The sequence below is a fragment of the Amblyomma americanum genome, chromosome 3 (assembly GCF_052857255.1).
Source record: "Amblyomma americanum isolate KBUSLIRL-KWMA chromosome 3, ASM5285725v1, whole genome shotgun sequence".
Lineage (NCBI taxonomy): Eukaryota > Metazoa > Arthropoda > Arachnida > Ixodida > Ixodidae > Amblyomma > Amblyomma americanum.
Genome location: NC_135499.1, coordinates 185,219,041 through 185,247,027, shown reverse-complemented (window position 1 = coordinate 185,247,027; position 27,987 = coordinate 185,219,041). Strand labels below are relative to the sequence as shown.

The 27,987-nt window shown below is 46.8% G+C and overlaps 2 protein-coding genes across 2 annotated transcripts in view; one reads left to right on the top strand and one right to left on the bottom strand.

Annotated features, from left to right (window-relative positions):
• The window catches only part of LOC144125625 (acetylcholine receptor subunit alpha-1-A-like), a 141,398-nt gene extending 136,563 nt beyond the window's left edge, over positions 1–4,835 (bottom strand). Inside the window, exon 1 of the mRNA XM_077659193.1 lies at positions 3,760–4,835. Coding sequence (XP_077515319.1) covers positions 3,760–3,835 — 76 coding nt within the window. The 5' untranslated portion in view covers positions 3,836–4,835. The remainder of the gene's footprint in view (positions 1–3,759) is intronic.
• Positions 4,836–9,579: 4,744 nt separating this feature from the next.
• Positions 9,580–27,987, top strand: part of LOC144125626 (uncharacterized) — a 210,576-nt gene continuing 192,168 nt past the window's right edge. Inside the window, exons 1-2 of the mRNA XM_077659194.1 lie at positions 9,580–9,650; positions 25,157–25,254. Of these exons, the coding sequence (XP_077515320.1) occupies positions 25,242–25,254 (13 nt within the window). The 5' untranslated portion in view covers positions 9,580–9,650; positions 25,157–25,241. The remainder of the gene's footprint in view (positions 9,651–25,156; positions 25,255–27,987) is intronic.

Sequence of the window (27,987 nt, the reverse complement as noted above, 5' to 3'; positions counted from 1 at the left end):
GTTCTTTTCGTGTTGGGCATTTTAGGGAAAGGGTTTTGAACCTTGCCGAAGCGGGAAGGCGTGCCATACAGTTTTTGAACCAATCAGGTGTTAGTTGTTTGTGATTGGGTGATGCAAGGGGTGGGCCAGTCTCCTAGGTCTTTAAAACCAGGTCCGGAGCCGGGAAAAGGCGTTCTGAGCTAGATTTAGATCCCTTGCATCTTTGGCGATGCCAAGGAGGGAAGATTTTCCCTTAGCCAGTTCCATGTAATCATGCTTGCCGTTTATTCTGTTGTAAATATGTGAATTCCTGTATAAAGTTTCAGTTTTCCTTCCTTCAGTCAAGTTTTGCCGGATCTCGTCTGTTATACCGTCTCGTCTCGGACGGTGGGGCACCCGGTGGTGGAGCCCGGTATACGAGTTATACGAAATCTCACCACGACCAAGAAGAACGAACCTATCTTTACTTGCTCTTACAGGAGAGATGAGATGGAAAACTCGATATAGTAGAGTACAAAAAACAACACGAACGAATAACTGCTTAGATGGCATCGTTCGCTTGATATTCATTAAGGGATATAAGCAAGTACAGAGAAACGGTAAATTATGCAGAGCACATTTGTGCAAAAGTAATTGAGTTTGTTGCTATTCGCAGAGTTCATTTAGGTTTGCATCAGATCCCCCATGAAAGCTTGTTTGATTAAATTTTTTTAGTTAATGAATGTGCATATGTTTGGCGGTCAGAAAGTTCATTTTGTACCATGTAAGGCCGAAATGAAAAGCAGACATAAGGGGGCGCACAGGCTTCATATGCAAGCAGATAATCAGCGAAATCTTTTTTTTACATGGGTATTCAAGTTTGTTCGACTGCAATATAAGAAATGTGGTATGGCGGAAACACCGCAGGTTGTTTTTTTTTTTATAATCTCGCTGCTTGAAATTCTTTATAATATCAAAATCCACGTAATATGGTGTTGCGCTCACTCTCTGTCTAGAACAAAAGTTGACTCCATAGGTTAATACATTTTCACAAAAGACTGCTAGAAAAGCGCGTTAATATGCAATGAGATAGAAACGATACATTAAACCGGAGCCCTACTACGCGTTTATGTGCTAAAAATAAACAAAGAAACAGGAAGATAACTTTCTAGGGTAAAACAAAGCAAAACTCGGTAACTATACATCACCAGCGTATAATTCATCAGTACAATAATTCTTGTCATTAATCGGTGGGATCAGTCTGTGTTAACTGACTGGACACACTCAAGATGACAAATATGTGCTTATGCTTTGCTCCTGCTTAAATATGCTTAAACGCGTTTCTTTAGGTCGCAAGTATTTAGTCTTGTCATTGAAAATATGCTCTAAATTCCTCTGTGTGCTAAAGAGAGGTAGAGTAAGGCTTTCAACCCACCAAAGCACAAGGAGAGAGCGACAGAAGGAGCAGTCAGTGCAAGCAACCACGTGATGGCGTGCCATAAAAACAGCCTTTGTGAGATGGTATCGAAACACACGGGAGGGGACACGGAGGGGTATCCTTATTTAAAAACTAGAATTTAGATGTAAGTTGAAGATCACGTACCCTGACGGAAAAGTAAAAGTGAAGCGTTATGAGAAACGTGTCTCAATATTTCAGCGTACCGCCTTCACAGGTGATGTAATTGCCGTTGCCCGATATGTCTTCTTACATGTCACCGCTTCTCCCTTCGTACTTCTTTTCTTCTCGTTTTAGTATTTCTTCGCCGTTATAATAAGTGGTGGTGAAAATATTTAATTCACACTTTGGGAGATGGAATGATGTCGTTGGGGTCCCTAGTCCGAGACTCCACTGGCTATGCCTGGTGCACGCGCTCTCCCTAGGAGTGCCTCTGGTCTCTGAGACTTGAGCTGGAAGGAGCCGCCTCCCGACTCTCTGTCGATGGCCGAGCTATTAGTTCCACTTCTGGATTTCCTTGCCACGCCCACAGTATGTGATGTAGGTCCAACTTCTCCCCACAAAACTGGCATTGTTCACTGATAGATGCTGGGCCCATGACTAATTTGCGACTAATACACCAGACTGCATTAACTAATCTTCTATAGAAAATACAACCGCTTTCGTTCCAAAATGTACTCGTTCATTTGCTTTACGCGCTCTCAGCGTGACTAAGGCCTTTGGTTTTTTAGTTACGCAAACAGCGCATTGCAAATACAGATAGTTCACTTCGTACGAATAAAACTAAGAAATAACGAGGAATACACTAAGGGACTCTTCAGTCCCACCGTAAGGGTATGACGCGGTAGCGTTAATGGGTCCCTTCAGCGGCGTGGGGTCCACTTTGCGTACCTCTTGGCAAACACGGATGCTGTTCTTTCTTTTACTGTCACATGACTCTCAAACTACCATTAAGAGTACAATACGACAGCATTAGAGATCCCTCCCGCGCAAGCACTCCTTCTCTGTCACCTAGGTTCTGCCTGCATGCCCATATATGCGGAATTGCTCATTCTCCACTTTACATTCATAGATTGCTGGGAGTGCATTCATACAACCCGCGGCGTAATGGCGTAACCACCGGTAGGGCCCTCGAAACCCAAGCTACTCTTGTCGAGCAGTCACTCGGAACCATTCATTATTTTAACTTCCTCCTGGCACGGTGACCAGTTTGCTCATAATCTGATGGAGAGGTTGCCGCCTGCCACGGTGAGCAGGTTGTGATGACGTCACAAGGTCACGTGACCTAGGCAAGAAGTGCACTACCTGCTTTTTCCACCCACAACTGGGACGACGACACGGACAACGAAGGCTTTTCCGCAGAACGGGAGCCTTAACGCAAACAAAATGTTTCCTGTACATCTTGGCCCAGTGCTGTTTGCACCGGTACGAAAAAAATGAGGACACTTAAGGTTCGGTTTAAGAAGAACACGTGATAGTGCCTTCTCCTCCGTTTTCGTCGTCCTATTCCTTTTTTTTTCTCATTTCTCACCGATTACCAATCCACAATCACATTACCGATCACGGTCATCGATTACAATCGCGATTAGCGATCCCATTACCGATTACTAATCGCCAATCACTATCTAGGTTACACTGCACAACAAACCACGCCAATTGATAATCATGCGCACAACTTGTTTCAATCCAATAAAGCACCACTACACCGCCTTTTCATCCCGCGCAATGTCTGATGCCTAAATTGGCGCATTAAATTTCGGTTTACTTTTTTATTCACTATAAGATCAGTACACATCTCGAACACACGGTAGGGTCACAGACACCACAACGCGTTCACTAGATGCCCCTCTTACACGCTTCAACCAACGACCCTTTCCTCGATGCATGCGTGTGTCTCCCGGAATTTTGATGTCCGAGCAAAGTGAGAGCTGGATGCTGGTGTGATTCTGTACGACCGGTTGCGGGATGCGACCTGGCTAAGTGGGGCCTGAAGACTGTCAGGGTGAGTGTACTTCCATGCAATGAAGGAAGACCCGCCGTGGTCTATATATACGTTGCGTGCTCGCCATGGCGCGCAGAGGGCCTATAACGGTTCGAACATCAATGTCAGCTTTTTTTTTTATTGTTCTGATCTTGGGGATTGTGAGATTTTTTTCCGACTGACGCCGGGCTTTCCAGCAGGTCGAGCTCCTTACGCTATCGCGTGAAAAGGAAAAGCATGCCAGGAAAAGTGACACAACCAAAAACCGCCTTCGCCCGTTTTCGACGCGCAAGTACACGGCGCGGGTGTGGCGATTCAGCGGCGGCGGCGACGTCAGGTATACGTGAGAGCAGAGTCTACTCACCCGAATTCGAGGCGAGGAGCGAAGTGGCCCAGACGCACACCCATACGACGGTGGGAATCAATCCCCGTCGGGACATTGTGGCGCAACCGCTCCTGCTTCAAGTCTCGACGCCCAACATCGACCATCTCTGCAACACGCAGACTACGGGTTTCCGCGGGGCGGGCACCGCCTCCGACAATGTCTTGCTTGACATGTTCCTTTCCGTTGTTTTTAACCGGTGGCCCACTTGGCGCTTTTTCAAGCACCGCGCATCATCTCCTGCCTCCAGCGGTGCGCAGTGGATGCTTCTTCGCCGCCGCCGCCGAGTGCGCTGCGATACTGCGCTCGAGCTCGGCAGGGACAATCCAACGACTTGACTTTCAAAGACTTGGGTGAGGGTGTGGAAGCCCTCTCGAACGTTGCGAAGCGCTTCGCTGAGCGTTTCGCGACCTCTTCTGCCAGATGCTCAGTTCACCTGACGAAATTTTGAATGTGCATATTGGTAAGGGGCGCCCAGCACATTTTGGTCTCCATGATGAATGTCATTTTCAGCAATCACTTTTAAGCTTGCGCGGCTCCAAATTCTTGACTTCAAACACAAACATTTAACTGGCCTGCCTCGCATATAGACAATCAGTGTTAAGCTTGCGCGGGTCCGAATCCTTGACTTGAAGCACAAACATTTAACTGGCTTGCCTCGCATATGGGGAATGCATGTACAGACAAAGAAACGTGAGAAAAGGAGAAAACAAACAATTTGGTCCCCTGGATGGTGGGAAGCTGGTCTCTTATGTTTCCTCTTCTCGCTAAAATTTCGGTTGGGAGTTTCTTCTTGCGCGCTGTTCCTGAGAGCGGATGAAACCTTGGCCGCCTGCCTTCACGCTTCAGCACTGCTCGCGACAGTCACGCTGCAGTCACTCAACGGCGAAGCATGATTCCGACCACCACGGAGAGAGTCTTGGCGGCGCAGTCACTGTCGGGGTCCGGAGCAAGCGTGTCCTCGCGGACGAGGCGACGGACGGGCTTTGAACCGCAGCTCGGCGCGAAACCGCGCTGCGCGGGCGTGATTGCTCGGCACTCCGCTGTGGGGCGCTTTACCGGAACGCGGGCGGAGGAGGAGGGGAGAGGTTGTGGCGAGGAGACGGCGGGGCCGCAGAAACAAAACTGGGACAATGGAAAATGAAATGGAAGGACAGAGAAAGAGGGGGGGGGGGGGGGAGGTAGCGATGAAATTAAATTGTACGAGTACTCGGCGACGTTGCAAGCGCCTGGGTAGAGGTAGGCCAGCGGCAATTCGCAAATGTTTGTCGCTATGGCTGGCGTCGCATTGTGTTCGACTGCGCGCTGTGTTGTGACGGGATCAGCACTCCGTTAACTGGCGCATTTAAGATAGGCGCGAAGTAAGTTCCGCTGTCGAACTGTGCGAGGAAGGTGGCGACGATATTGTTAGTCGTCAGCGGGACCAGAATGTAATAACTGGCCGAAACTAGTTCTACGATGAATGAAATTTCTCTACTCATTCAGTGAGCTATGTCTGACGTCAAAATTAATTAGTAGGAATAAATCAACAGAACTCGAGCAGGACTCAATAACGGCCCTCTTTGCGGCTTTTCTGATTCGCAAGGACTATCGTAACTAAAGCTTTCGGTCAGCCGGGAGAACGTCGATATGTTACCTTTACGAACAGTTATGTTAAAGCAGGCCTAAAGGGACTTCGTTCTATTCCCGACAACAATTTTATTGCCGTCTCTAAGCACACGTCCAATTTAGCAAACAGCGCCGGTGGTATACATTTTGTTCAAGTCTGGCGATCGCATCCTACGGAGGAAGACACGCATAATGGTGAAGCTTGGTGCGCGATGTCAAACAGGCATTTCAAGCCTCCAGCAACAAAACTCGGTGCAAGCAACGAGACAGCGCGACAAAAGCCTGGTGTCAATGAGAACTGAACATGATGCATTTAATCGATGTCAATAAAATCAACTAGCGTGTCGCAACTATAAGGCATTGCAATGGACCTTTTGCAGTTTCTTTTCATTCGTATCGTCGCATGCCTACAATGTCGAATTACTGTGGAGTTGGTTACAGTGATTGCAATGAAGGTAGGAAAATAAAGCATCTTAGTTATACAGCTTCGTTCATCTCAATTTGTCGGATGATATAGGTACAGGGCAGTTACATGTCTCCATCGTTTTGCGCTGTCTTATTGGATACCCTTAACGACGGTATGTACTTCTGATCATCCGATTCTATGCACTGAAGGCATTACAGAAATATCGTGGCAGCATTGTTGCGAGCTCTGTACGGATAAGCGTTTTATTTCTGACACCATTGACAGATCAGTTTGGGGGTGCGGAGCATTATTGTGCTTTACTGTTGTCCGGTATGTGCCTTTAGAAATGGGCTATTGTCATGATAAGGGTTAACGAGTTAAGCGTGTCTGCTTTTTGAGTTGTTGGTAAAGCTGAAAAGGAAAGGTCTTCCCGGTTATGAAACGTACCGTTTTAAGTTTCGTGCAGATTACTGGCAAATGAGAATGCTTTGAAGCTGCAAGTCTTTACTGAGCTCTACCTCTCTACGCAACAACGAAGAGCCTTGCGCTTCCTACTTTACATTTGATTATATCATCGTGTGCCACTCGCAAAATTACTACCTTTTTCCTAAAATGAATTTAGGGATGCTAACTTCTCGGACATTTAAGTTGCTGGTGACACAGATACTGTTTGAGGAAAATAGCAGTGCGCAAACAAATGGCATGGAAGTCAATATAAATCGATGTGCGAGGACGGGACAGGCGTTGGTCCTGTCTTCTCCCATCGATTTATATTTTCTTCAAGTAGGAACCCACATTCCCAGGAACAAGTGCTGCAAGACACCGTTTGCTAAATATAGATATTAGCTACCGTGCCCCGAGTTCTGTGTCACGGCGGATATGTGGCACTAAATGCAAGCTGGTCATCACTTGTAATTTATCAAAATTATGCAATAGGACTGGAGGTAATTTTCGCCCCATGAACTTAGCTTTCACCATCCGCGTGAGCCAAGTTCTGCCCTAGCGAATGTTAAGGAAGGACTTAGCAAATCCTACGCTCACGAACGTGCTGCTTATTCATCGCATTTCGCAAACATTTAGTCTACAAACAGGCTTTACCCTCCGCCACAATTGTTATTTGCAGACAAGAAAACTGTTCCGTGCCCCCCGTTTCGTTCGCGTAGACGTCTCGAGGCTATTCCCCGAATATTTTTGTTGGCCGACAGTTACTTCGGCGTCGCCCCCTGAAGATGCACTTCTCTTTACGACTTCGAGCGGGAACTTTGTTTCGATAACAGCGGATTTCCCATCTCACGAAATAGCAAAGGGTGCATGTGCCCCCGTCCAAGAGCCGAGAGTTCGTGCAGCGCTTGGTTCCTGCGCACTTTGTTTACCTAAAGTAATGGAGAGCCGAGACGGTGACTCTGTCATCCTTTGTCGGTGCACTGTTTCCGCCTGCCTGTTTTCAAGTGCAGAATACGTAGTTTCTTCTTTTCTTTGTAGGGTTCACGTTTCTTGACAAGCGGCAGTGGAAAGCTGGAAGGCGTTGGCTCAGATTACACGCAGCTGCAAATTTCCCAGCGCCTCCCATCTCTATCATTCTTTTCGCTGCGTCGACGTCGGAACCTTCGCTGTTTTATTGCGACACCTCTCTTGGCGGGATGCACGGTACGAGTTGGAGGACCCCTACGTGGTGGGTCTTTGTCAATCTCTGAAAATGCTGGAACAGAAGGGGCACAGCTTCTAACCCCCCCCCCCCCCCCTTTTCATAAGTTGACAAACAGCTCCGTTTAACTCTTTCTTAGTTTTTTTTTTTATGTTTACTCTATAGAAATCTCAGCGAAGAGAACCAAGAAAAGAGTGTGGCCCATTAAATGCTTCGACTCTTCTTTCTATTTTTTTTTACAAGACGCATTTTGCTAAGCCGAGCTAGACTGCATTGGCGCTGTAAATTTATGCATTATGTAGGTGCAAATTCACTGAAAAATTTTGTTTCCTTATTTTTCCAGCGTGTTTCTAAACTGTCCAAATCTTTCCTTTAAAAGTTTCATCACCTTGCTGCGCTTATAGTTGTTTTTATATATCTGCTTGTATGTTTGATCAGATCGTCATTGCAACCCATAGCTTATTGACCGGGAGCTAAATATAGGCTGGCGTCTGGCCCGTGCGGTCAGCAAAGATTAATATCCGCTCCGGTCCTGAATTCTTATAAGGTAGCTGTCAACGTATCCAAAGGCGTCTGGCGCACCACACAACTTGGGCAATCACTTCTGATTATCTGTCAGCAGACCCTAGCAAGAAGTTTGTCAGCAAAGCTATCCATATGAAACTACTGAAGCGTTATCACGAAGCGACAGCTTGCGCAGCACACGCTTAGTTTAGGAGCACCAGTAACTGATTACAAGAGTCAGCACGGAAGGCGACGCCAACCGGATCAAGTTGTTTTGGAACGGCAGCTGGTCCTGAAGCGCAGTGCAGGAGACTTGCTCCAACAGACTTGTTGTAAATGTTAGCGAGACAAAATGCGTTATATTTAAGAGCCCCAGAAAAACAATATCTACAAATTGGCCTTCACTGCAATGGCGGGGCAACCGACTGTACCTGTTATTAACCAATTATCTCGGAGTAATTCTGGATAAGAACTTGCACTGGAAGCCCCATATTGAGGCGATTTGTAAACATTTAGGTGCAGCATGCTTTGCTCTGTATAAATGCCGTCACACTTTTGGGAGGGACACGCTTCGAACTATTTTTTTAAAAATATTTCTAAGCCAGTTATCATACTGCGCCGTATCCTGGGGTAGCACCTACCAGTCTTATTTGGAGCCTCCTAAGGTTTTGCAAAAAAAAGGCAAATCGATTCACTACACTGTCTAACTCCAACGCGCACAGCGATTCTCTTCCTAAGCAGATGGATATACTACCCCTTAACTTATTAGTTCAGTACTGGACTCTACTAACACTACATTCGTGCCTTAAAAACAATTACCCGCCGCACACATCTTATTCACGCTACCATCACTCGTACCGCTACGAACAGAAATTTCCTTCTTCCGAAGGCTAAAAACGTCCACGGAGAAAGGACTAGGACATTCCAGAAGCAGTAAAGCAGAGTGATACTTTTCCTGTATCGCTGAAAAAAATATTATAATTGAGAGTCATTTGAGTGCTTTTTTTTGTTCGTTAAGACTGATGTTTTCTGAATTCCTTTTTGCCGTTGTTCTTGTTTGTTGATTTTGAGTGTATGCGTTTACTGTCTACATAAGAGCGTCACTGAAAAATAAAGATATTTGAATTCTTGAATTCTGTATTGTAATGCATGAGCATTATGCATCGATATGCATGTAAACACTTTTGTTATGCCTGTGATTTGCTGTTGCTGGAAATTAACTGCATGAATACCAACCAGCTTTTAGCTAGGGATTCAGATGTTAGTGTAATCATGCCTCTGTAATGAATGTTTGAAATCGAAATCAATCGGTCGGTCGGTCGGTCGGTCGGTCGGTCGGTCGGTCGGTCGGTCGGTCGGTCGGTCGGTTGGTCGGTCGGTCGGTCGTTTTGAATGATGCCGGGAACTACCCTCGAAGCGGTAGTTCCGGTCACTAAGCTTGTAAGCAACGCATATTAGATGATCGAAGCGTTTTTCATTTATTCAAGCATCCTCGTCTGCCATCATTACATACCCTTTTATGCTCTGCGGCAATAAACACCGCCTTAAAAAATAAAAGGGTGGGGGGATCAACGGAATACGATCACTACTGAACACCTTATCTTCATTTTGTGCTTGTGCTTTCTATTTTTCAGCGCAGAAAGACGAAGAGCACCGGCGAAGGAAAGAGGAGGAAGAAGAACGTGTTCTGGCTTCTTGTCTGCATACGCTGTGAGTATTCATCTGTTCGCCGTTTCTGATTAATCTCAGGCTCATTTTACTGTCATTTAACTAGGCGTACTGAGTTTGAATTATTCTTCCAAAACCGCTGATCCTCGGAGATAACGACACAGCATTTCTCCCCTTGTTTTATTAAGACTGGCCAACAGGGGTACGAGTTCAGGGTTATATTCGATAGGTTTCAACGCGCCGACGTCTGCTATGCCAGCATAATGAAAGGGGGTAGCGTTAAACATGAAACAAGGAGAGATGCTTCACTTAAAACGAGATTGGGGGCTAGAAGCACGCAGCGTTAATTCTGTCGCGTATAGCTTTGCTCAAGCAGGTGATAAACGCTTAAAGGTCACTGTATAAAAAATGCCCATAGTGTAACAAATTTCCATTGAACACAGCCCCAGAACTTTACTCGGACGCAAAACGGCCACAGCATTTGTGCAGCAATCAGCGCGTCGCATCTGAAGTATTACCGATGTCTTGCATGGAACTGTTACAGCTAAGTTTTTCTGTTAGCTCACCTAACGGCAGCTTATGCTTGCCTCCGAAAGTGCACGAATGTTTGCTGTCATGGCAGGAGAATCTAAGTTTTTGAACTGAATTATTATATATAAGCACGGGGATCACTCGATGAATCGTTGATAACAATGAGCAGCAGTATTTTGTATGCTGTCGGCCGCCGCGGTAGCTCAGTGGTTATGGCGCTCGGCTGCTGGCCCGAAAGATGCGGGTTCGATCCCGGCCGCGGCGGTCGAGTTTCGATGGAGGCGAAATTCTAGAGGTCCGTGTACTGTGCGATGTCAGTGCACGTGAAAGAACCCCAAGTGGTCGAAATTTGCGGAGCCCTTCACTACGGCGTCCCTCATAGCCTGAGTCGCTTTGGGACGTTAGACCCCCATAAACTATAAACCAATGTATGCTGTCTACGGTCAAGGTTTCCTCTGTGATTTTCACCAGGGTGCAGGGCCATAGCGCATGCCTTACACACATGCAGAGCACTGCCTTCTAAGCATGTTAACCGTAGAAGGCGTGCCGCCTTTGGCCACTGTAAGAGTGACGCCTTACGCAAAACTGCATAATCATCGAGTCGTCGTAGAAGTTATACACTTTTTTTTTACAAAGTAGAAGCCTGCGCGAGTTGGTAGACGGTCATTCTAAAACAGCTTCTTCGTCCGTGTCTTGTTCGCGCTGTTTCAGAATGACTTTTTTTCCCCTATGTGGAAGATCTTGCACCCGTCGGTGCAGAGCACAGTTCGCGTAACAAACGCACAAATATTCGTCACAATGATTACATTGTGGAGGCGTGGGCAGTTTTCCAGTGACTGTGCAGCCTTATCACAACTTTGAAACACACAGCTGTACGCTCAGCTCTAGCGCTACTCCAATCGCTACAGAGCGGTCAGTTGTGCCTCTATGAGCGTCTGAGAATGAGCCGTTCGCACGTGCGTCCCATTAAGCTTGGAACCCTAGTCCCAGCTGTACGCCTCGAACGGCTTTTCCAGCTCAGCACGTGGCAATGCCTCTGCGGCGCTGCTGCGCGCATCAAGGTTGTTTCGCACGTCCGTATTTTTATATCTCACAGTCGGCACAAGCGCAGCAGCTGCGCGCCGCAGCGTTACGGACTCGAGCGAGTCTACAGGCCGGCCTGCTTTTCGCTCTGTGCACCTGCCGTTTCAGGTTGCTCTCATTTTGATAGAAGCGGTGTTCGCGCGTGAACCGCTTTGGAGCGGTAAATCCTGCAGTCGTAAGCGCGCTGTCATGAAACAATTGTACCTGACTTGTACGAGCGGGTAATGGTTGCAACGGGTTGATAGCCTTTACAGATTTGTTCTTTTCTGGTTATGTTAACGCGACGCCATTGCGGGTGCGCCGGCACTGTTGTGAGCGGAGGCGAAGCACGTCCTTGATAGAGGAGCGGAAAGCTTAATTCCACTCGTCGCGATGACCGCAGAGGTGCGCTGCAGAGCTGTGACGTCACCTCCCAAGTACAACCGAGGAGAAGACGCTCTGAGACACGTATCGCGTCATACTCTATGTTTGCGATGTAGTTACCTTCATCAACCGCCCGTGTTCTCGCGTGTTCAACTGGCAGTTTGTCGCGCTGTGCGTTGCGAGCCGTCGTCTTCATCACCTTACATTCGTGCACATGGAAGCGCGTCAGCCTGCCGTAGTGCTCTCGCGCTGCCCACGGTCAATAGTGAATATTAAGCAACTAAAAAACAAACTGCCTGCGTTATCGTGTCATACGCTCAAGAAGGACCCGAAGAGTCTCCAGAGTTTTTTTTTTTATTTTAAGAGGTTTGAATGGTGCACCGGCCTGTGAGCACCCGCCTCTAACGAGGGAGTTGCGGGTTAGGCACGCCCAGTGCCGCCGCGCACCCACCGAATGTCCAGTGGGTTTTTCCTGGTTTTGCGCTCGGCTCGGCTACTGATCCGGAGTTCCCGGGTTCGAACCCGACCGCGGCGGCTGCGTTTTTATGGAGGAAAAGCGCTAAGGCGCCCGTGTGCTGTGCGATGTCAGTGCAAGATTCTCAGGTGGTCGAAATTATTCCCGTGCCCTCCACTACGGCACCTCTTTCTTCCTTTCTTCTTTCACTCCCTCCCTTATTCCTTCCCTAACGTCGCGGTTCAGGTGTCCAACGATATATGTGACAGATACTGCGCCATGCCCTTTCCCCAAAAACCAATCATTAATTAATTCATACATTCTTCAGAGGAGAAATGCAGGAGGGTTTTTGACCCCACGGCAGTGCTTGGTAAAGCTGCCCGTGAGTTTAATAATTAAAAGTAAATATAATCAATTCTCTGAATTCGGTTTACACGCCAACATCCGACCAAAAAAATCATGGTCAAATTTCGGCCCAAACCAGCCATAATGGTTTCTTCTTGTTGGGTTGGATTGCGGCTTGTTTTCCGGACCATGAGCATTACAGATCCTTCACTATACGGCGTCTGTCATGGGTTGAGGAGCTTTGGGACATTAAACCCCGATAAACTAAACCGAACCAGTTCAGATCCCCTTCCGCCGTTGTTTTAAACTGCACCGACAGAAAAAATTAACAAAAGACGTTATTGTCTCTGCTTGTTTTGGCGCATTACTCTTCTTCATAACGTTTTGAGCGGCTGATGTAACAAAAAAAAAGCTTATGCAGCTTAGCCATGTACAAGAGCCAGTTCAAGAACAAAGGCGATGTGCTTCTTATTTGTTCTTGACGACTGTAAAGTAGCACGACAAATCGCACAGGATTCAGGCTTGTCTGAAGATAAACACATACATGTTATTTTAGGCAACGCATTGTATCACATGTCGAAGCACCCCCGGCTTGCCTCGTTTCATCAAGAAGTTAGGGCTGAAACTCGTGGGTATTTTTTTTCTTTGTTGGATGTGCAAAGCAAGCATTAAAAAGGTCATCGTCGCGAAAAAGTAATAAATGAATATAGAAGCTGAATGAATATAGAATGAATATAGGTGCGTGAAAATTACATTTCAATAAAATCCACAAAATCAATAAAGAGGCACAAGGCGTTGTAGCAAAAAAAGAGAAAGCGTATTGGCCAGCAGAACGAAGGATTAACGCCGCTTCTGGCTCTCATCTCGGCGTCGCAAAGAAGAAATCGTAACCGGAACTCGGAATCGTATACGGCTTCTAAAATGAGATGACAGCCTGGTGCGGTATCTGTAGTCGTATAGAAATCCTATTCTGCGTTGTAGGCGAGGTGCTTATGTCGAAAGCTTCAACAAAATAAAGCTCTGTCAAACAAGCGGGATAAATTATTTGATTTGTCGAAGGGGGAAAATGTCGACTACTCATAGAGGGCTCAGTTTAGTGTCAGGCTGTTATAGTTTTTATTAAACGCTTTTAAGGAGTCTTCTAAATAATGTCATGAGGCCGCTGCATACTTCCTTATTTTAAAGCGAAAGCTTTATTACGCCAGCCAGCGAGTCATTCCGGCTCGTCGCGTACTTCAGCCGTATGCCGTGTGCCGTCGCCTACGAAAGACCTTGAGCCGCCGTAGCATAGCAACGCCGCAGCCGCGCTACAACAGATGGCGCCGCCGTCGACGCCGCTGCCGTCGCCGCTCGCTCCACCAGATGTGCTCCGCTGGGGTAGAGGGAGAGGTGTCGCTTCGCGGGGTATATATATATATATATATATATATATATATATATATATATATATATATATATATATATATATATATATATATATATGCGCTTCGCCTCAGTGTATTGTAGTCGGTATGGAGAGCGCGAAAGAGACGCAACAACGACAGAACAAAGCGAGGAAGAGACAACGCGCTCACGACTCGAGAAGCGTCGTAACGAAGATGCGGCTAGAAGAACGCGCGCCACGTCCCGGAGCAACTGTTCAACTGCGGAAGAGACCGGTTTGAGTTCTCGAGAGCGTCGGAATGAGACGCTGCGTAGACGACGTGCCGACGAAACGAAGTCTTCGCAATTCAGCTAGGGTTAACGAGAGCTAAATTACAGCCAATTTTTATATTAAATTTCTACATATTAAATACTCTGCAAGAGTGACATATGCATTATTGTGACCTGAGAATGTTAACTGAGAAGGTTCAGGAACGAGGGCCAGTCGTATAGTTGTTGGTTTTTAAAAGTTTCAAATTTCATTGGTTAATTTCTCCTCTGAGTGGTCCAATGCGGAAGTGCACCTGAACACAATCTCCGCTTTCAGCACTGTACATACATACAATACCCGGGAGTGTGTCGAAACACTTTTAGACTGTGTCGTGTTTTGTGCGAAGTGCCACCGAGACTGACGGAATTCCGACGCTGCCAGATAAAGGTCGATATACTAGGATACAAACAATGGGGATAAGTTTGAATAAAGAAGTTCTAAAAAGCCATTTCATTTAGCTTGGGCCGATAGCAGCGCTATCCAGTGCGCATTTTCTTTGAACGCCAACTGCTTGCTAACTTATCCGTTTCTTCTTCCTTTTCGTCTTACGAATCTGAGTGCTCTCTTTCTCGCACCGAACTCTCTGGTCTGCAAACTTGGCCCGGGCGAATTAAACTGCCGAGGTGGCGTTTTTCACCGCTTTTCTCCCATGCCTGTGAAATCTTAATCAAGAGATTTCCATTTTCGCACTCTTATTCTAAGCCTAGCGACATACCAGCTTTGTGAATATTTTAATTGCTCACCAGAGATCACATCAAAAAGAATTTCTGTGCGAACACAACTGTTGGTGCTATTTGTTTAGGTTGGCAGAAACTACAAAGTTCAGCGTGGTGTCTGTTTAGCTCATGAAAAAGGAAGCGTGTAAACTACGACTGGTCAACTAATTAATGCGGTAAATTGCCTTACATACCTTCATCAGCCCAGGTTTTGTTAAGATTGCCGTCCAGGTAACTAAAACGGGAAAATATGAAAGAGGAAACACTGGTAAATGTGATTTTCGCAAATGATATTCCTGGTTTTCGAGTCGCCGTCTCATATCTACACATCCAAACGGAATGTGTTCTATATATTTTGAAACCTTCTTTTTCTTCTTGACCGTTAATCAAAGTGGTTTTATTTATTCTAGCCAGCGTTCCGTCAGTGTTATTTATTTAGGCTGTCGAAAGCTTTGCTCTCATTAACATCTACATCTTATTAGAGCAGCAAGCAGCCTATCCAGGTGTTGATTTATTCTCTAGAAGAATTTGGTTTCGCATTAATGCTAAATACAAGTTTACTGAGAAGCAAGACGGAGGAAAATGATCGCGTATAGTTTTGGACTAACACTGACCACAGTGAACTCCGATAATTTCACGGAATGGATTATCAGGGAACCCTTGTTTAAATTTTATGCGTCTAGGCTGGTATCAAATTTATACCTGCGTGTTAATTTTCTAAGAAGGCATGGGGCAGCATCAGCTTATGGGGGAAATGTCTTTTTTTTCTGAGCAGCTGTGTCCATTTACACATTTCAGAGGCTGCCAAACTCCTGACAAAAGGCAACAAGGAGCGCCACGAGCACCTGACCTCTCGAGGTACTCGTAGTTTACATACCTGAAATTCCTCACAAGTGCACACACACAGCACGCACGCATGCGCCCACGATTGCAGATATAATTTTGAAGCACAAACCAAGGCGATTTTGAAGCACAAATCAAGGCAATTGATGGCATTCCAAGTATTCTTTAACGTCTTCTCAGCGTAAGAGTGAAATTCTGATTGAATTTCCTTTTACGCAACAGATCTGCTTCGACACTGCGATCGAGATTTGGCGCTTGTAGGCAAGTAAGTACCACGCCGGAGTGGCTATGCAACAACATTGCGCGCACTTAAAGTCGGCACTGAAGTTGAAAAAGCACGGAAGTGCATTTGTCTCTTTAATGACTTAAGCTTTTGATATAAGCGGAGATTGAATTTATCTGAATGCCTTATTGTTTGCTGCCTACAAAGAGCGAGCATGTCGACCGAAGCACGGTGTCCTGAATCAACAACCGAAGAGCAGAAGGCCCCTACTGCAGGTGAGCTTGATGTGTATGCTTCAGAGACGTAACATTCGAGGCGCTAAGTTCGCGACAAAATTCGCCTTTTCGTCTTCGTCTAATTCAAACCGCCGACGAGGCCATCGGAACAGAACCTTCAGGCACATAAAGTGAACCCGTGTTGTTCAGCGTGTATATGTTGTGCTCCACTCTTTTCTGAAGCGGTCGTTCCATAGCGCGTCCTTTTACTTACGCTCCCTTTCTTGCTGTGTTCTTGTCGTAATTAAACGTTTAAAACTTCACTGAAATCTAAGCCATTGTGAGTAATTTCTCATTCGAAGCATGAAGCCTATTTGGCAAACACGCGATGCTTACGCAGGTGATGTTGCGGACGAACTAGGGTGTTTGCAGCCAAGCGTACGTGCGTTAACTACGTCACGCGCTTCCTACCGTTATAGCCCTGTGATTCGATCTGCAGAGCTCTAGGCACCCCGTCTACTAGACACAACCTGAACTGTTACATCATTACTCGCCGATGCGCCTTAGTACGCACTTAATGGCCGCATTTTATCTACTGCCCTTTCCAATTCTTCTATTCTATCTTTTCCGCACCGTTCTCCTTCCGTCTTTATCTCCCAAATTATCTTCCCCATGCAAAGTAGCATGCCAGCGATTTTTAAACGCCGGCTAAATTATGTTCTTTTTAATTAAAGTGTTTCTCTCTCCCACTATTTGACGCCAGCTGTCCCGAATGAACGAGCAAGCTTCGAAGGCTGCAATACTGCGTTATCAAAATTATTAACACGAAAGCATTACTATAGGCTAAGTCGGCACTGGTAGTGTCCGCTAAATGTGTCCGCAAAACGTGGAAGCAAGAGCGGCGTGAAGTACATGGTCAGCGATTAAACAATATCGAGTCAGAGTCATTAGTCATTACAATTAGTTATTAAGTAGTGATTTATCATTGATGACACTAATCAATTACACTGATTTACTATGCTAATAAGGAGGGATATTAACGGATGTATTTAACGATGCTAATTGGCGGGGCAAATTACTGAGCCCATGTAACGTCATAGGGGTCTGACGTCATCCCACACATCTGATGATGTCACGCATACAACCAATTAGATTAAAGCAAAAAACGGAGCCCTCAATGTCGGTGTCTGAGAAGTAGGATGATATGCAGGTTTTCAAATAGTTCTAGAACATTCCATATGGAGTCATATGGACAAGAGCTATGACTAGGAGTCACCAGCGTCGCGGTAAACACTAATGCTTTCGCATTTCACCATTGTAGTCTCTGCAGTGCTGTATAAGTTTTTGGCGTCCATTGCTTCAATATTGAACATTTGTAGCAGCCTATATCAATGTTTTACTTATCACTTAGGCACAAGTGCGAGTATATTAGTTGTTCTTGTTATCTTATGCATCCTGTGCAGTGAGAAAAGGGGAAGGGCAATAACTGTAGAGATAATGATATAATTTACTCTTGTTATTATTCACATGAAGGCACTAATTCTTTGGTTAGTCGTTCGTCACAGTTATTTTCGTCGTTTTTGGGGAACAGTCGGTAGTTTGCCTTTGCTGGCCGCTCAAAGAAGGTTCGCGTTTCTGCTTCAGGGTAGGTGACCTAGAGCTGGTCATTAAAATTAGTCAAAAGAAACGCAGTACCTGTGCACTGCTTTTTGAACAAAGCACTTGAAAACCAGTGCGCAGTTGCAGGCACAGAAAATGTGATAAATAATACAAGTTTAGGCAATTACGTTACATTCATGTGAACATTTTTGGACATTAAAGTAAAACAAAAACGAGCAGCTTCAAACAAGACGAGTAACAAATAAATGACAATGCTTACTCGGTAAAGCATTGTCAGCCGGACATATACGTATGTTTAAATACAGAAAAGAAAAGGGGAAGCATTATTCAGTTATTCGAAATTAAATATTCATTATCTGTAGAAAATCCCCAGACACCATTTGAACAGAGCACTGGTCCAGTTCCTTGTAGTGTTTAGTCGCAATATAAATTTTGCCCTTATACTTGAAATCAAGTCATATGCTTGAAGAAATGAACGCCTTCGACCATAATCCTTGAAGTAGGGCAAGCGTTAGAAACGAGTCTGTTGTTACTCCAGACAGAATTTTTGGCAAATATTTTATATATTCTTCCTCCCCATTCGTCGTTTCTGAAGTCCATCGAGGTCTGGGCACGAAGAGTTGTTAATGGAAGCCTAAACATCGCTTTGATCACGACCATCATCATTAGCCCCACTACGCCCAGTGCAGGGCAAAGGCCTCTCCCATGTCTCTCCAATTAAACCTGTCCTTTGCCAGCTGCGGCCACCGTATGCCCGCAAACTTCATAATCTCATCCGCCCACCTAACTTTCTGCCGCCTCCTGCTACGCTTACTTTCTCTTGGAATCCACTCCGTTGCCCTTAAGTACCAGCGGTTATCTTGCCTTCGCATTACATGCCCTGCCCAAGCCCATTTCTTTCTCTTGATTTCGACTGGGATGTCATTAACCCGCGTCTGTTCCCTCAACCACTCTGCCCGCTTCCAGTCTCTTTACGTCACACCTATCATTTTTCTTTACATAGCTTGGTGCGTTGTCCTTAACTTGAGCTGAGCCCTTTTCGTTAGCCTCCACGTTTCTGTCCCGTAGGTGAGTATTGGTAAGATACAGCTGTTGTATACGTTTCTCTTCAGGGATATTGGTAAACTGCCATTCATGATCTGAGAGAACCTGCCATACTGGTCACGGCTTGCTTGACGTAGAGGCCGGTGGCGAGCACAGGTGGTGATAGCAGGAGCACAAGAACACAGGAACAGGCAGGTCCACCAGCAGCAGCGTCGTCGTCGGCACGCGAAAATCGCGCATCGACTTTCTCTTCGCTACACTACCTCCCTCATAAAGAAGCATCGTCCCGATGCTAACCCGAGAGCAAAAACACGCGGCGGAAAACCACACACGGGCCCAGAAAATCCTTCTGGCCGATGTAAAAGGCAATGGAAAATGCAGGCGATTATCGCGCGTAATACAGCTTAAGCCGGACAACGTGCACAATTTCAGGGCGGGGGGAACGACGAGATGACGGTCGCATTCCTTCGGGCAGCACCTCATAGCTCAGTTCATCGATGCGGCGAAGAACTGTATACGGGCCAAAGTAGCGCTTCGTGAGTTTCTCGGAGACACCACGACGGCGTATCGGCGTCCACACCCAGACCTTGTCTCCAGGGTACAAATGGACGTCACGTCGACGGAGATTGTACCGACGAGCGTCTGTATGCTGTTGGTGCTGGAGGCGGAGTCGAGCGAGTTGCCGCGCTCGCAGACTAGACGGGCATCATCGACTACGTCGACAGACGGCTCGTGTGGCAACATAGCGTCTAGCATCGTGGTGACCTGTCTGCCATGCACCAGTTGGAAAGGGGACATACCTGTCGTCTCCTGGACAAAAATTATTGTGGGACGATAAAAAGAACGAAAAGGAAAATGTCCCTGCCTTGAACTGCCGAGCCCTCTCGTCCTTTCGCCAAATTCGGTGGCTACTGGCATGACCTAATATGAGAGTTTGAACGGCTGGCTGCTGCAACGGTCACCGGAGGCTATAAAAACAGAGCCGTGCCGAACGGAGCAGCAGGCGGGGAGCAGAAGTAGACATCGAGCGAGTGAGACGCTCCTCCGGGGCGTCGCCGCGCTGCTTTGTGCGAGCCCGTTGTGCTGCCGGACAGTGTGCCGATATTGTAACGCCCTTGTTTTTACTGCACAGTCTGCGTCACCCGTGTGTAGAGCACTTGATCAGTGCGCAGCACGAAGCAAGAACTGAAATTCGAAATCAGCACTTGTCTTCACGGCTCGTGGCCACCTTGTTGGCAGGTCTGTGTGGCTCCACTTCCGCGCAAGCATTGCCTCTAGAAGCTAGAAGCTGTGACTAAGGGTCAATTTTTATGCACTGGAGTGCGTCCCTCGAGCGCTCTACACAAGGGTGACGCAGACTGTACATATACAGTTTAATACTGTATATGTCCAGTTTTCGCATCGCCTTTGCTTAATATGTTGCACACTAATCCGAGGCAGTTCTGGAAGACTGTTAGCCCCAAATCCCCCCAAAATTTATCCTATTTCCAAACAAGGAATTTCGAATGTCTTCAATGCTACTTTATCTTGAATATTTACCTCAGAGGCAGGCAATCAACTGCCTGACTCTCCACCCCCCATCACTCACCTATGCCTGAAATAGCGTTTGACGCTAGCGGCACTCAAGTTAACTTCCTCCGCTGGCATAGATGGTATTAATTCCAAAATATTGAAGAGTACTAAACACAACTAGCGTCCTTTTATCGCACATTTTTCACCAGTCGCTTTCATCTGGTGTTGTTCCTAAAGACTGGAAAGTGGGGAAGGTGATTGCAGTTCCAAAAAAGGTAACCCGTTTTCTTAAAATAACGCAATTTCTCTCACAAGTGTTTCATGGAGCACATAATTTAGCCTCACGATGTAAACTTTCGCCTAGTTGCCAATTTCTTTTATCCTAACCAGCACGCTTTCCGCTGGGGACTGTCTTGCGGCACTCAGCTAGCCGTCTTTATGAATGATATAAGCTCTAACCTTGACAACAACAATCCGGTCGACGCCTTGTGCCTGGATTTGGAAAAAGCACTCGATAAAGTATCCCACAAACGTCTGTTTCTAAAACGTTCATCTCTATCCCTCATTGACTTAGTCTTTAATTGGATGCAAGACTTTTTAATCAACCGTTATCAACTCGTACACACTTACAATGACTCCTCCCCCTTGTCCCCCATTATTTCAGGCGTGCCACAAGGCTCAGTCCTCGCGGTCTTCTTTTATTCTTAATTTATATTAGTGATCTTCCAAATAACATCTCCTCAAATATCCGCTTATTCGCAGACGCCTGTGTGATCTATCGGCCTACCGTTCTATGTGGCAATGTGCTGGTGTACCAGCACATCGCCACTCCTGCTGCATGAGCCATGACAAGGCCCTGTACCCACCATCAGCTCGTAAATCAGGACATCTTTTCTCATTTTTCATAAGAAAGCCCAAGGACTGGAATGACCTTCCTGCTGCTGCTGTCATCCATTGCAATCACGACCACTTCAATAGTTCCATTGAAGAACTCATCTGTCAGCGAATGCCCACCCCTCATGTAATATCCCTGCACAGGGGCAGTTGAGGCAGTCGAAACAAGTAAAAATAAATAAATAAACGTTTCGATGACTCATCGTCGCCTTCACCACGCTCAGCTCTGCACAACAGTGGCAGCAGGCTGAGATGCCCAGTCCCAACAGTGGTAGCAGCGGTGGGGAGCCGAGTCCTAACAACGCAGACGTTACGCCATTTCTCGGATTCTCACTTTTAGTTCAGGGTATGGAAACAGACGCAACGATATGTTCAGACTAATGGCGCCATTGGGTCGTTAGGTGCGAACCACTGTTTTCAACAAACCGACGCCCCTCTTACGCCCAAAAGCAGCAGAATCTCCACTCTAAAGAAAAATAAATGAAACAAACATCACCCATACGTTTTTTTTTTTTTACAGGTGAGATTAGACGAAGCGTAAAACGTGTGGCCCATTTATGGCCAGTGAACACGCTGAAAAACGCAGTAAGAACGACGAATTCAGTCAGAAACGAGGCGTCCTGCTTCAAAGGGCACCGCCATGTTTGTCACCGAGTGAATGCAACTTTCTACTCGTCATCCTACTGACCAATGAGAATCGGCTTAACTTTTCCAGCGGAAGAAATCGGTCTTGGACCGATCAGGCTTTCCGCTGGGTATTTCGGCGGAATCTCTGCCGCGTTGCGCTTGCTCTCGCCACCGAGTGCCCAAGTGTGAATGCGTCATAAGGCTGCCGCGGCTGACCTTGGGTGCTCCAGCGGCTCTGTCGCGTCGCTTGTGGTGAAAAGTCCCTGAAGAACCCGCGGCGGAGGCCCTGCGTAGCTGCTCCCTCAACGCGCGTACCCCACCCCCTCACCTCCTCGCGCGTGTCTGCCGATAGCGGTTGACGGTATAGGCGGCGGCGACCCGATAGCGCTTTTCTCATTCTACTCTTTTAAAGGCGGAGCTTAAGCGTCCTCCAAGTTTTCAAAGCGAAAGCTTTACTGCCCTAGCGGCGCCGATTTCGCCGTGGGCTGCAGTTGGACCTTCATTTGACCGCAGCTGCGCCGCCGCCGCCGGCTTGGCGCACGCGCTCTCCGCAGCTGGGTCGCCGCCTGACAGCGTGACTGGTCAGTGCGAGCTTGGCCATGCGTGAGAGCGACGAGGCCGGGCAGTCCTCTCTGAGCGTTGCGCGGGAGTCTGAGCCGTCGTCGTCGGAAAGCCGCGTCTGACCACCCCGCAGATACCGCCCGGCGAGCTGCTCCGCCGGAGAGGGTCTGCATTGCCAAGCGCGCCAAGCTAGCGTCAGAGATTAAGGAAGAGCGAGCTGGCGCGCAGGGGCGTGCGAGCGCAGACACCGTGCGGGAGAACGCCGAGGTTACGCATCGTATACGCTCTCGCCATAGCCTCTTCCTTCCACGGTAACCTTCCTCATCCTGCAGCCCGGCTAACCACCCTCATGGTGGGCCTTGCGGCAACCACCTTCAGCTTACGCCTTACGCTCTAGCCATACATTCCTCCATCCACACTCCGGTTAAGCTTTCCTACAGTCTCCTTGCTTTCCTACAGCCTCTTAATCTTTCCTACAGCCTCCTCCGACGGCAACTGCCCTCCGGGCGGTCCTCGTGGTAACTGCCTATCGGCTACGGATTCCTCCACACACGCCATACATTCCTTCTTTCGCGGTAACCGAACTTAGGGTGGTCCCCATAGTAGTGCACCGACTGGGTATTCCGACGACTACGACATACTGCTATTACCATTACTGCGCGAAATCCAGGAACGGGCGCTTAACAGCTGTCGCTGTAAAATGTTTCATATCGTTCGGTTAGGCGACCCGATGCCGATAGTGTCTACTTTGGAGTGGAGGCGCGCAATCTTTCACGCCACGTTGCTTGTGAGCAGTAGAACTCGAGCTCAATTTTAAAACGCAGTACTCACATTACTGCCGATTTGGCCGCTACAGCACAGCGGTCAGTGTAGTTTGCCCTTGCCCAACTGTGCGTCCAGTCTGTTTATTAGGAGGAAGGCATACACGGCACCGCTGAATAGTCTTTGCATGATAGTAAAGTATTACCGTGCAGTGCATGACTCATTTGAGGAAGCAATCCTACATCCTAAGGACTGACGCTTAGTGCGCATGCCAGCAGCAAAGATGAGCTTTGAGCAGTAAATGAAGACGGCACGCTTCTCTGCCTTCCATTGCTGACAAGTGCCCCTTTCAGAAAACATGTTATTCCCCCGAGTTTTTCTCACCACTTTCGGCGGCCACAGGAGGCCATGTGCTCTGGCGCGGCACTTGGAAAAGAAAGCTTCGGTACACACTGGCGTTCTGTTACAAAGACGTGCGGCCTCGGTTGTTACAGTAATGGCTGTCTTAAGGAATAGGTTCTCTGAGCAAAAACATTCATCGTTGTTTACGTCCTACTGCTCCACCCGTGCAGCGTACTCCCACGAAGCCAAGTGCGAGTCCAAGAAGCAGAAGCCCCGCTCCGTTACCATCGATAGCCTACCGCCGGCAGTGAGTCCTGGTAAGGCAATGCCTTCCCTTAAGCCTTTCGCCATTGAATGCCGCTGGCGGTTCTTTTGTGACCTGCCAGCAGGAAAAGTGCTTTCCGCGAAATTTCACTCGAGGCGTTCATTCCAGTTATCTGGACTAGAAATCAGGCACAGTACTGTAAACCTAACGAAAGCGCGCTTTGAAGCACATTGCGTAGCCCTGCTCAGAGGTGAAACATGTCTCCTGCTAGTCTTTGTAATCTTAACTTTGTGGTTGTGTACTCCGAAATCTGCTGCCAAGTGTGACAACGAGAAACCCCGGGCATTAAAGTGCGAAACGTTCTGTATTGTATACACAGCAAACAGTAGCTATTATTTCGCACTGCGCCATCAAGAAACTGGCCTTGTCTTATGAAACACTTCCGTGAAGCGTTGAACCTATAAGTGTCGTTTCCAGAGTTGAGTTATCTGCGTGATCATAAAACAGGCGAAACTCATCTTGATATAATGTTATTGAAAAAGTTAGCTTCGCTTTGTGAATAATGCGGTATTTTACTAAAAAAATTATGATAACGCTTATATTTTCAACAACCTTGTCACTGCTTGTGTTGCTCGCTGACTGGACTTTAAGCCTGATGCTTGGTATAGGATCTTTCGATCGACGCTCCCAACTAGGTTTCGCAGCAAGATACTGTCGTGCTGTGCTCCACGAGTAGTATAGACGCGAGAGTCTCCATACTATAGGTGTTCACAAAGCTTGAAATATCCCAGTGTTATGATAAACTGCTGAATACTGAACTGTGATTTTGAAGGTTGCTGTTAGCATTGATTTTGTAGGTTGCTATTAGCATATAGACCTGAGCAAAGTTTAAGAACGTGTTAAACACACTTTCCAGCTGCCACATCTGTAAAGTAAGTATATCACAGTGCCGTGCTCCCTTCCGAAAGATGGCCATAATATTTTTTTGGCTTTTTAGAGGCGAGACGTTCTCGTATACTTATGAGTAAATACGTGAAAGAACCTTTTTCGGGAATAAGACTGTGGCTTAATAAAAAACCAAACGTTTTGTCCAACACAGGTCGTTCAACAAGCGAATCTCCTCTACAAAAATGTTTTCATTTTTCGAGCGAGCACAGATTGGTGCTTGTAGAGGAAATATACCAAGTGCTCCTTTAACGCAAGCGATGGTCGCTGAGTGACTTTTGTCAGCCGTGTGTTAACCTCTTATTTCGGCAAATAATCAGTTCCTGTGCTGCAGGCGCTAGGTACTTGTACGTGACTACAGGTTTAAGAAATTGAAGGAAAACCAAGGAAACAATTCAAGCACAGAAGCGATACGTTGTTGGTACCTCTAGAAACAAAGTAATAACGCGTAAGCCTGTGTTGTATTGTAGCCCAAAGCAATTGTAGCATCGTTCTGTTCCTAATTTCCAGAAGAGAAGAGAGCGCTTGCGCCAGCCCTGCAATCATAGTCGTCATCTTCATTGCCATCGGTATCATCGTGGCCTACGTAGTCGTCATGCATGAAAACGGTATGTATGCTTCGGGATCGACCGGCTCGTACTATGTGGCGCGCAATAGCAGCAGCGAATGGTAAAAACAATTTAGAGAATAACAACTCAGAACAGCGCACATAGCATGGCAGGAGTACTTGCCATTCGTTTATACTCCAGAATTCGAATTTATAATGCAGATTTCGAATCCAGAATCCAGCTGATCCCGACTCCTGCCAAGGATGCTAACACCGCTAAGCTGTGGCCCACACTTCCATTCTTTACAGTGAGGTGGTAAATTTGACCCCCTCCATTGCCTATAAATTTATCATGCTCCTGTGCCCTGTCATTGATGCAACGACCCATCTGGCCTATGTAGACTCTTCCACGTATCAATGAGATCTCGTACACCATGCTGACAGCGCAGGAAACGAAAGGCCTGCCATGCCACTTTTCGCACTGGGCTTTCTTCTTTTTTTTCTTTTTCTTTGCCCTATCCGCGAGCATAACCCCCTCAGCTTTCTGGGCGTGGAGAACACGACAGGTACGCCATGCTGACTTTCAACTTTCTTGAGGCTGTGCGCCACTCGGTGCATATAGGCGACCCAGTGTGGTCGCCTAGTCTCCAGCTTGGTATGGTTTTTCTCATTCCTTTCATTTGTCGAAGGTTGTCCACAAATTTCAGAGCACGGGAAGCCGGCCATTTAAAATGCCCTGGTTCGTACGGAAGTCATTGCTTTTTTCCTCGGGAGGAATACATCCGGCATACTCGCCCTTCTAAAAGCTTGATCTAAATATGCGCATGGGCTATTCTCTCCTTGTAATTCACCATGCACCAACTGGCCCCACAGGCCGTTATTCTGAAGCGAAAACTGAACAGATGTTCAAAATCTTTAAAACATGCTCATTTTTAGGGAGCGTACGCTTGCAGTACCCGTCGGAGTGGCTCCGTGGCTAAAGCTTTATGCCACCTAGAATAAGGTCTCGGGTTCAAAACCCGGTCGCGGAGGCCACATTTTTTTCGTTCTTAAATATAAAAACGGCTGTACGCTCTGCGATGGAAGAGCTGGTTCTGAAAAGCCAGGAGCTAAAAATTAATCCTGAGCCCACCAGGCGCATCAAGAAAATCTGGAAAGCTGGTGTTTTTTCGCAGTTTTATCTGCGCTGAAATGCAAACATACTGAACTAAACTGTAAACAAGAATCAACCTAAACTGAAGCATAAATGGTTCACGTCACTCTTTAGATTTCATATGTGCAATCGTTTGCTCCATTAATATGGAGAAGAAGTGTGGTAAGCGACCTATGTTACTTCCTTCATTAATTAATTGAACATAAAGGACGGTTTCTCCTCTCTTCAACTCTAATTTTGAAATGAAGTTTTCTGGGCTCAAGGCTGCGAAATGCCAAAATAGAGTAGCAAAAGCACCAAACTGCACCGTCCGCATCGCCACATGGCCTATTGTCTACTTGTGGGCAGTCATGGGATAATGGCGGTGAGTGACAGCGTGGCTGGCACGCTTCTGCTGCGGAACAAGATGTCCGATTGTCTCCGTTTTACACTACAACTGCTCCTCTGAAGGCCCTCTCGTACGATACCTGACCTTCCTTTCTTCGCGCCGCCTTCCCGCTCGAACCCCTGATTGGGAGTCACTCTCTCAGCTTATCGAGGTGTGGCTGTTTTGCAGTCAACTGTACAGTGTGGTGCACCGACGTGGAAATGCACGCTCGTCATTACCGGACAAAAATTTAGAATATTGAAATATTGCAAGATACTGTTAAGGAAGTATTGTAGGCAATAATCCGTTCTTCCGATGCGCACCAAAATCTTTCTTTTAAAATTTTTCCATCATTCTCATCGAGCAGGTAAGACTGCCATAGAAAACCAAGGAGCCGTTTTTGACGATTTCAAAAACGTTAAAGGCACTAAAATGCAGGCCTGCCGACGAGAGCTCTGCGCGTATGTTGATAGTTATAGGGAAATCTTAATGTAATAAAATTGCGTTCATAAATTTTTTCCCGGCGAAAAATGTCTTTTGTCTAGAATTGTTGGGTATGGGTGGATGAGAGTTTTAAAGCTGAACTCTTGATAGAGTTGATGAGGCTGCATTTTATATAAAGACATGAAGATGAAGCAGTGTGTCACGCCAAGTTACTTGCGGAGGGGATTCTTATTTTTAGCCTATTCTGCTATGGTTTTTAGTCAATTATGGCTTGGTGCGTCACCTTGACAACTACGGTGAAACATATTTTCAACTTCTAACTATTCATAGAGCTTGTAGGGCTACATTGCTTCATCTATGATGACAGGCAATCAAACGAGCTCGCAAGGTGCAACAGAGCTCCGCAGTTGCCCAAGCTGGGTGTCGAGTGCCCATGCAGTTAGCTCCACGTCCGTTTCCGCCATTGGCACGGCTGTAAGAATTAGGGTCAGGGATGTTCATGATATCCATGCAACAACAATAAAAAAGAAGCTTCGGAGATGGCCGAGTAGCCTAAGAAATGAGTAAACGAAGCCTCTCTGTTGGGCCGCAGTTGAATCGAATCCCACTTCAAGTTAGAGTGCGGTAATTGTTTTTTTGCGTTAGTGTTATAGTCTCCTTTCCCTGAAATAACCACGGCGTGCGCGTGTGCAGCCTCCACCCTTGATGCACATTCCGGTGGGCGTACACCCGCACACTCACTGGACAAAATGCCTCTTCTCCCGCCATCGCCCCTACCCCATATGCAGCCAATGTAGCCGAGGCTTATGGCTGTTAATATACCACCCGTT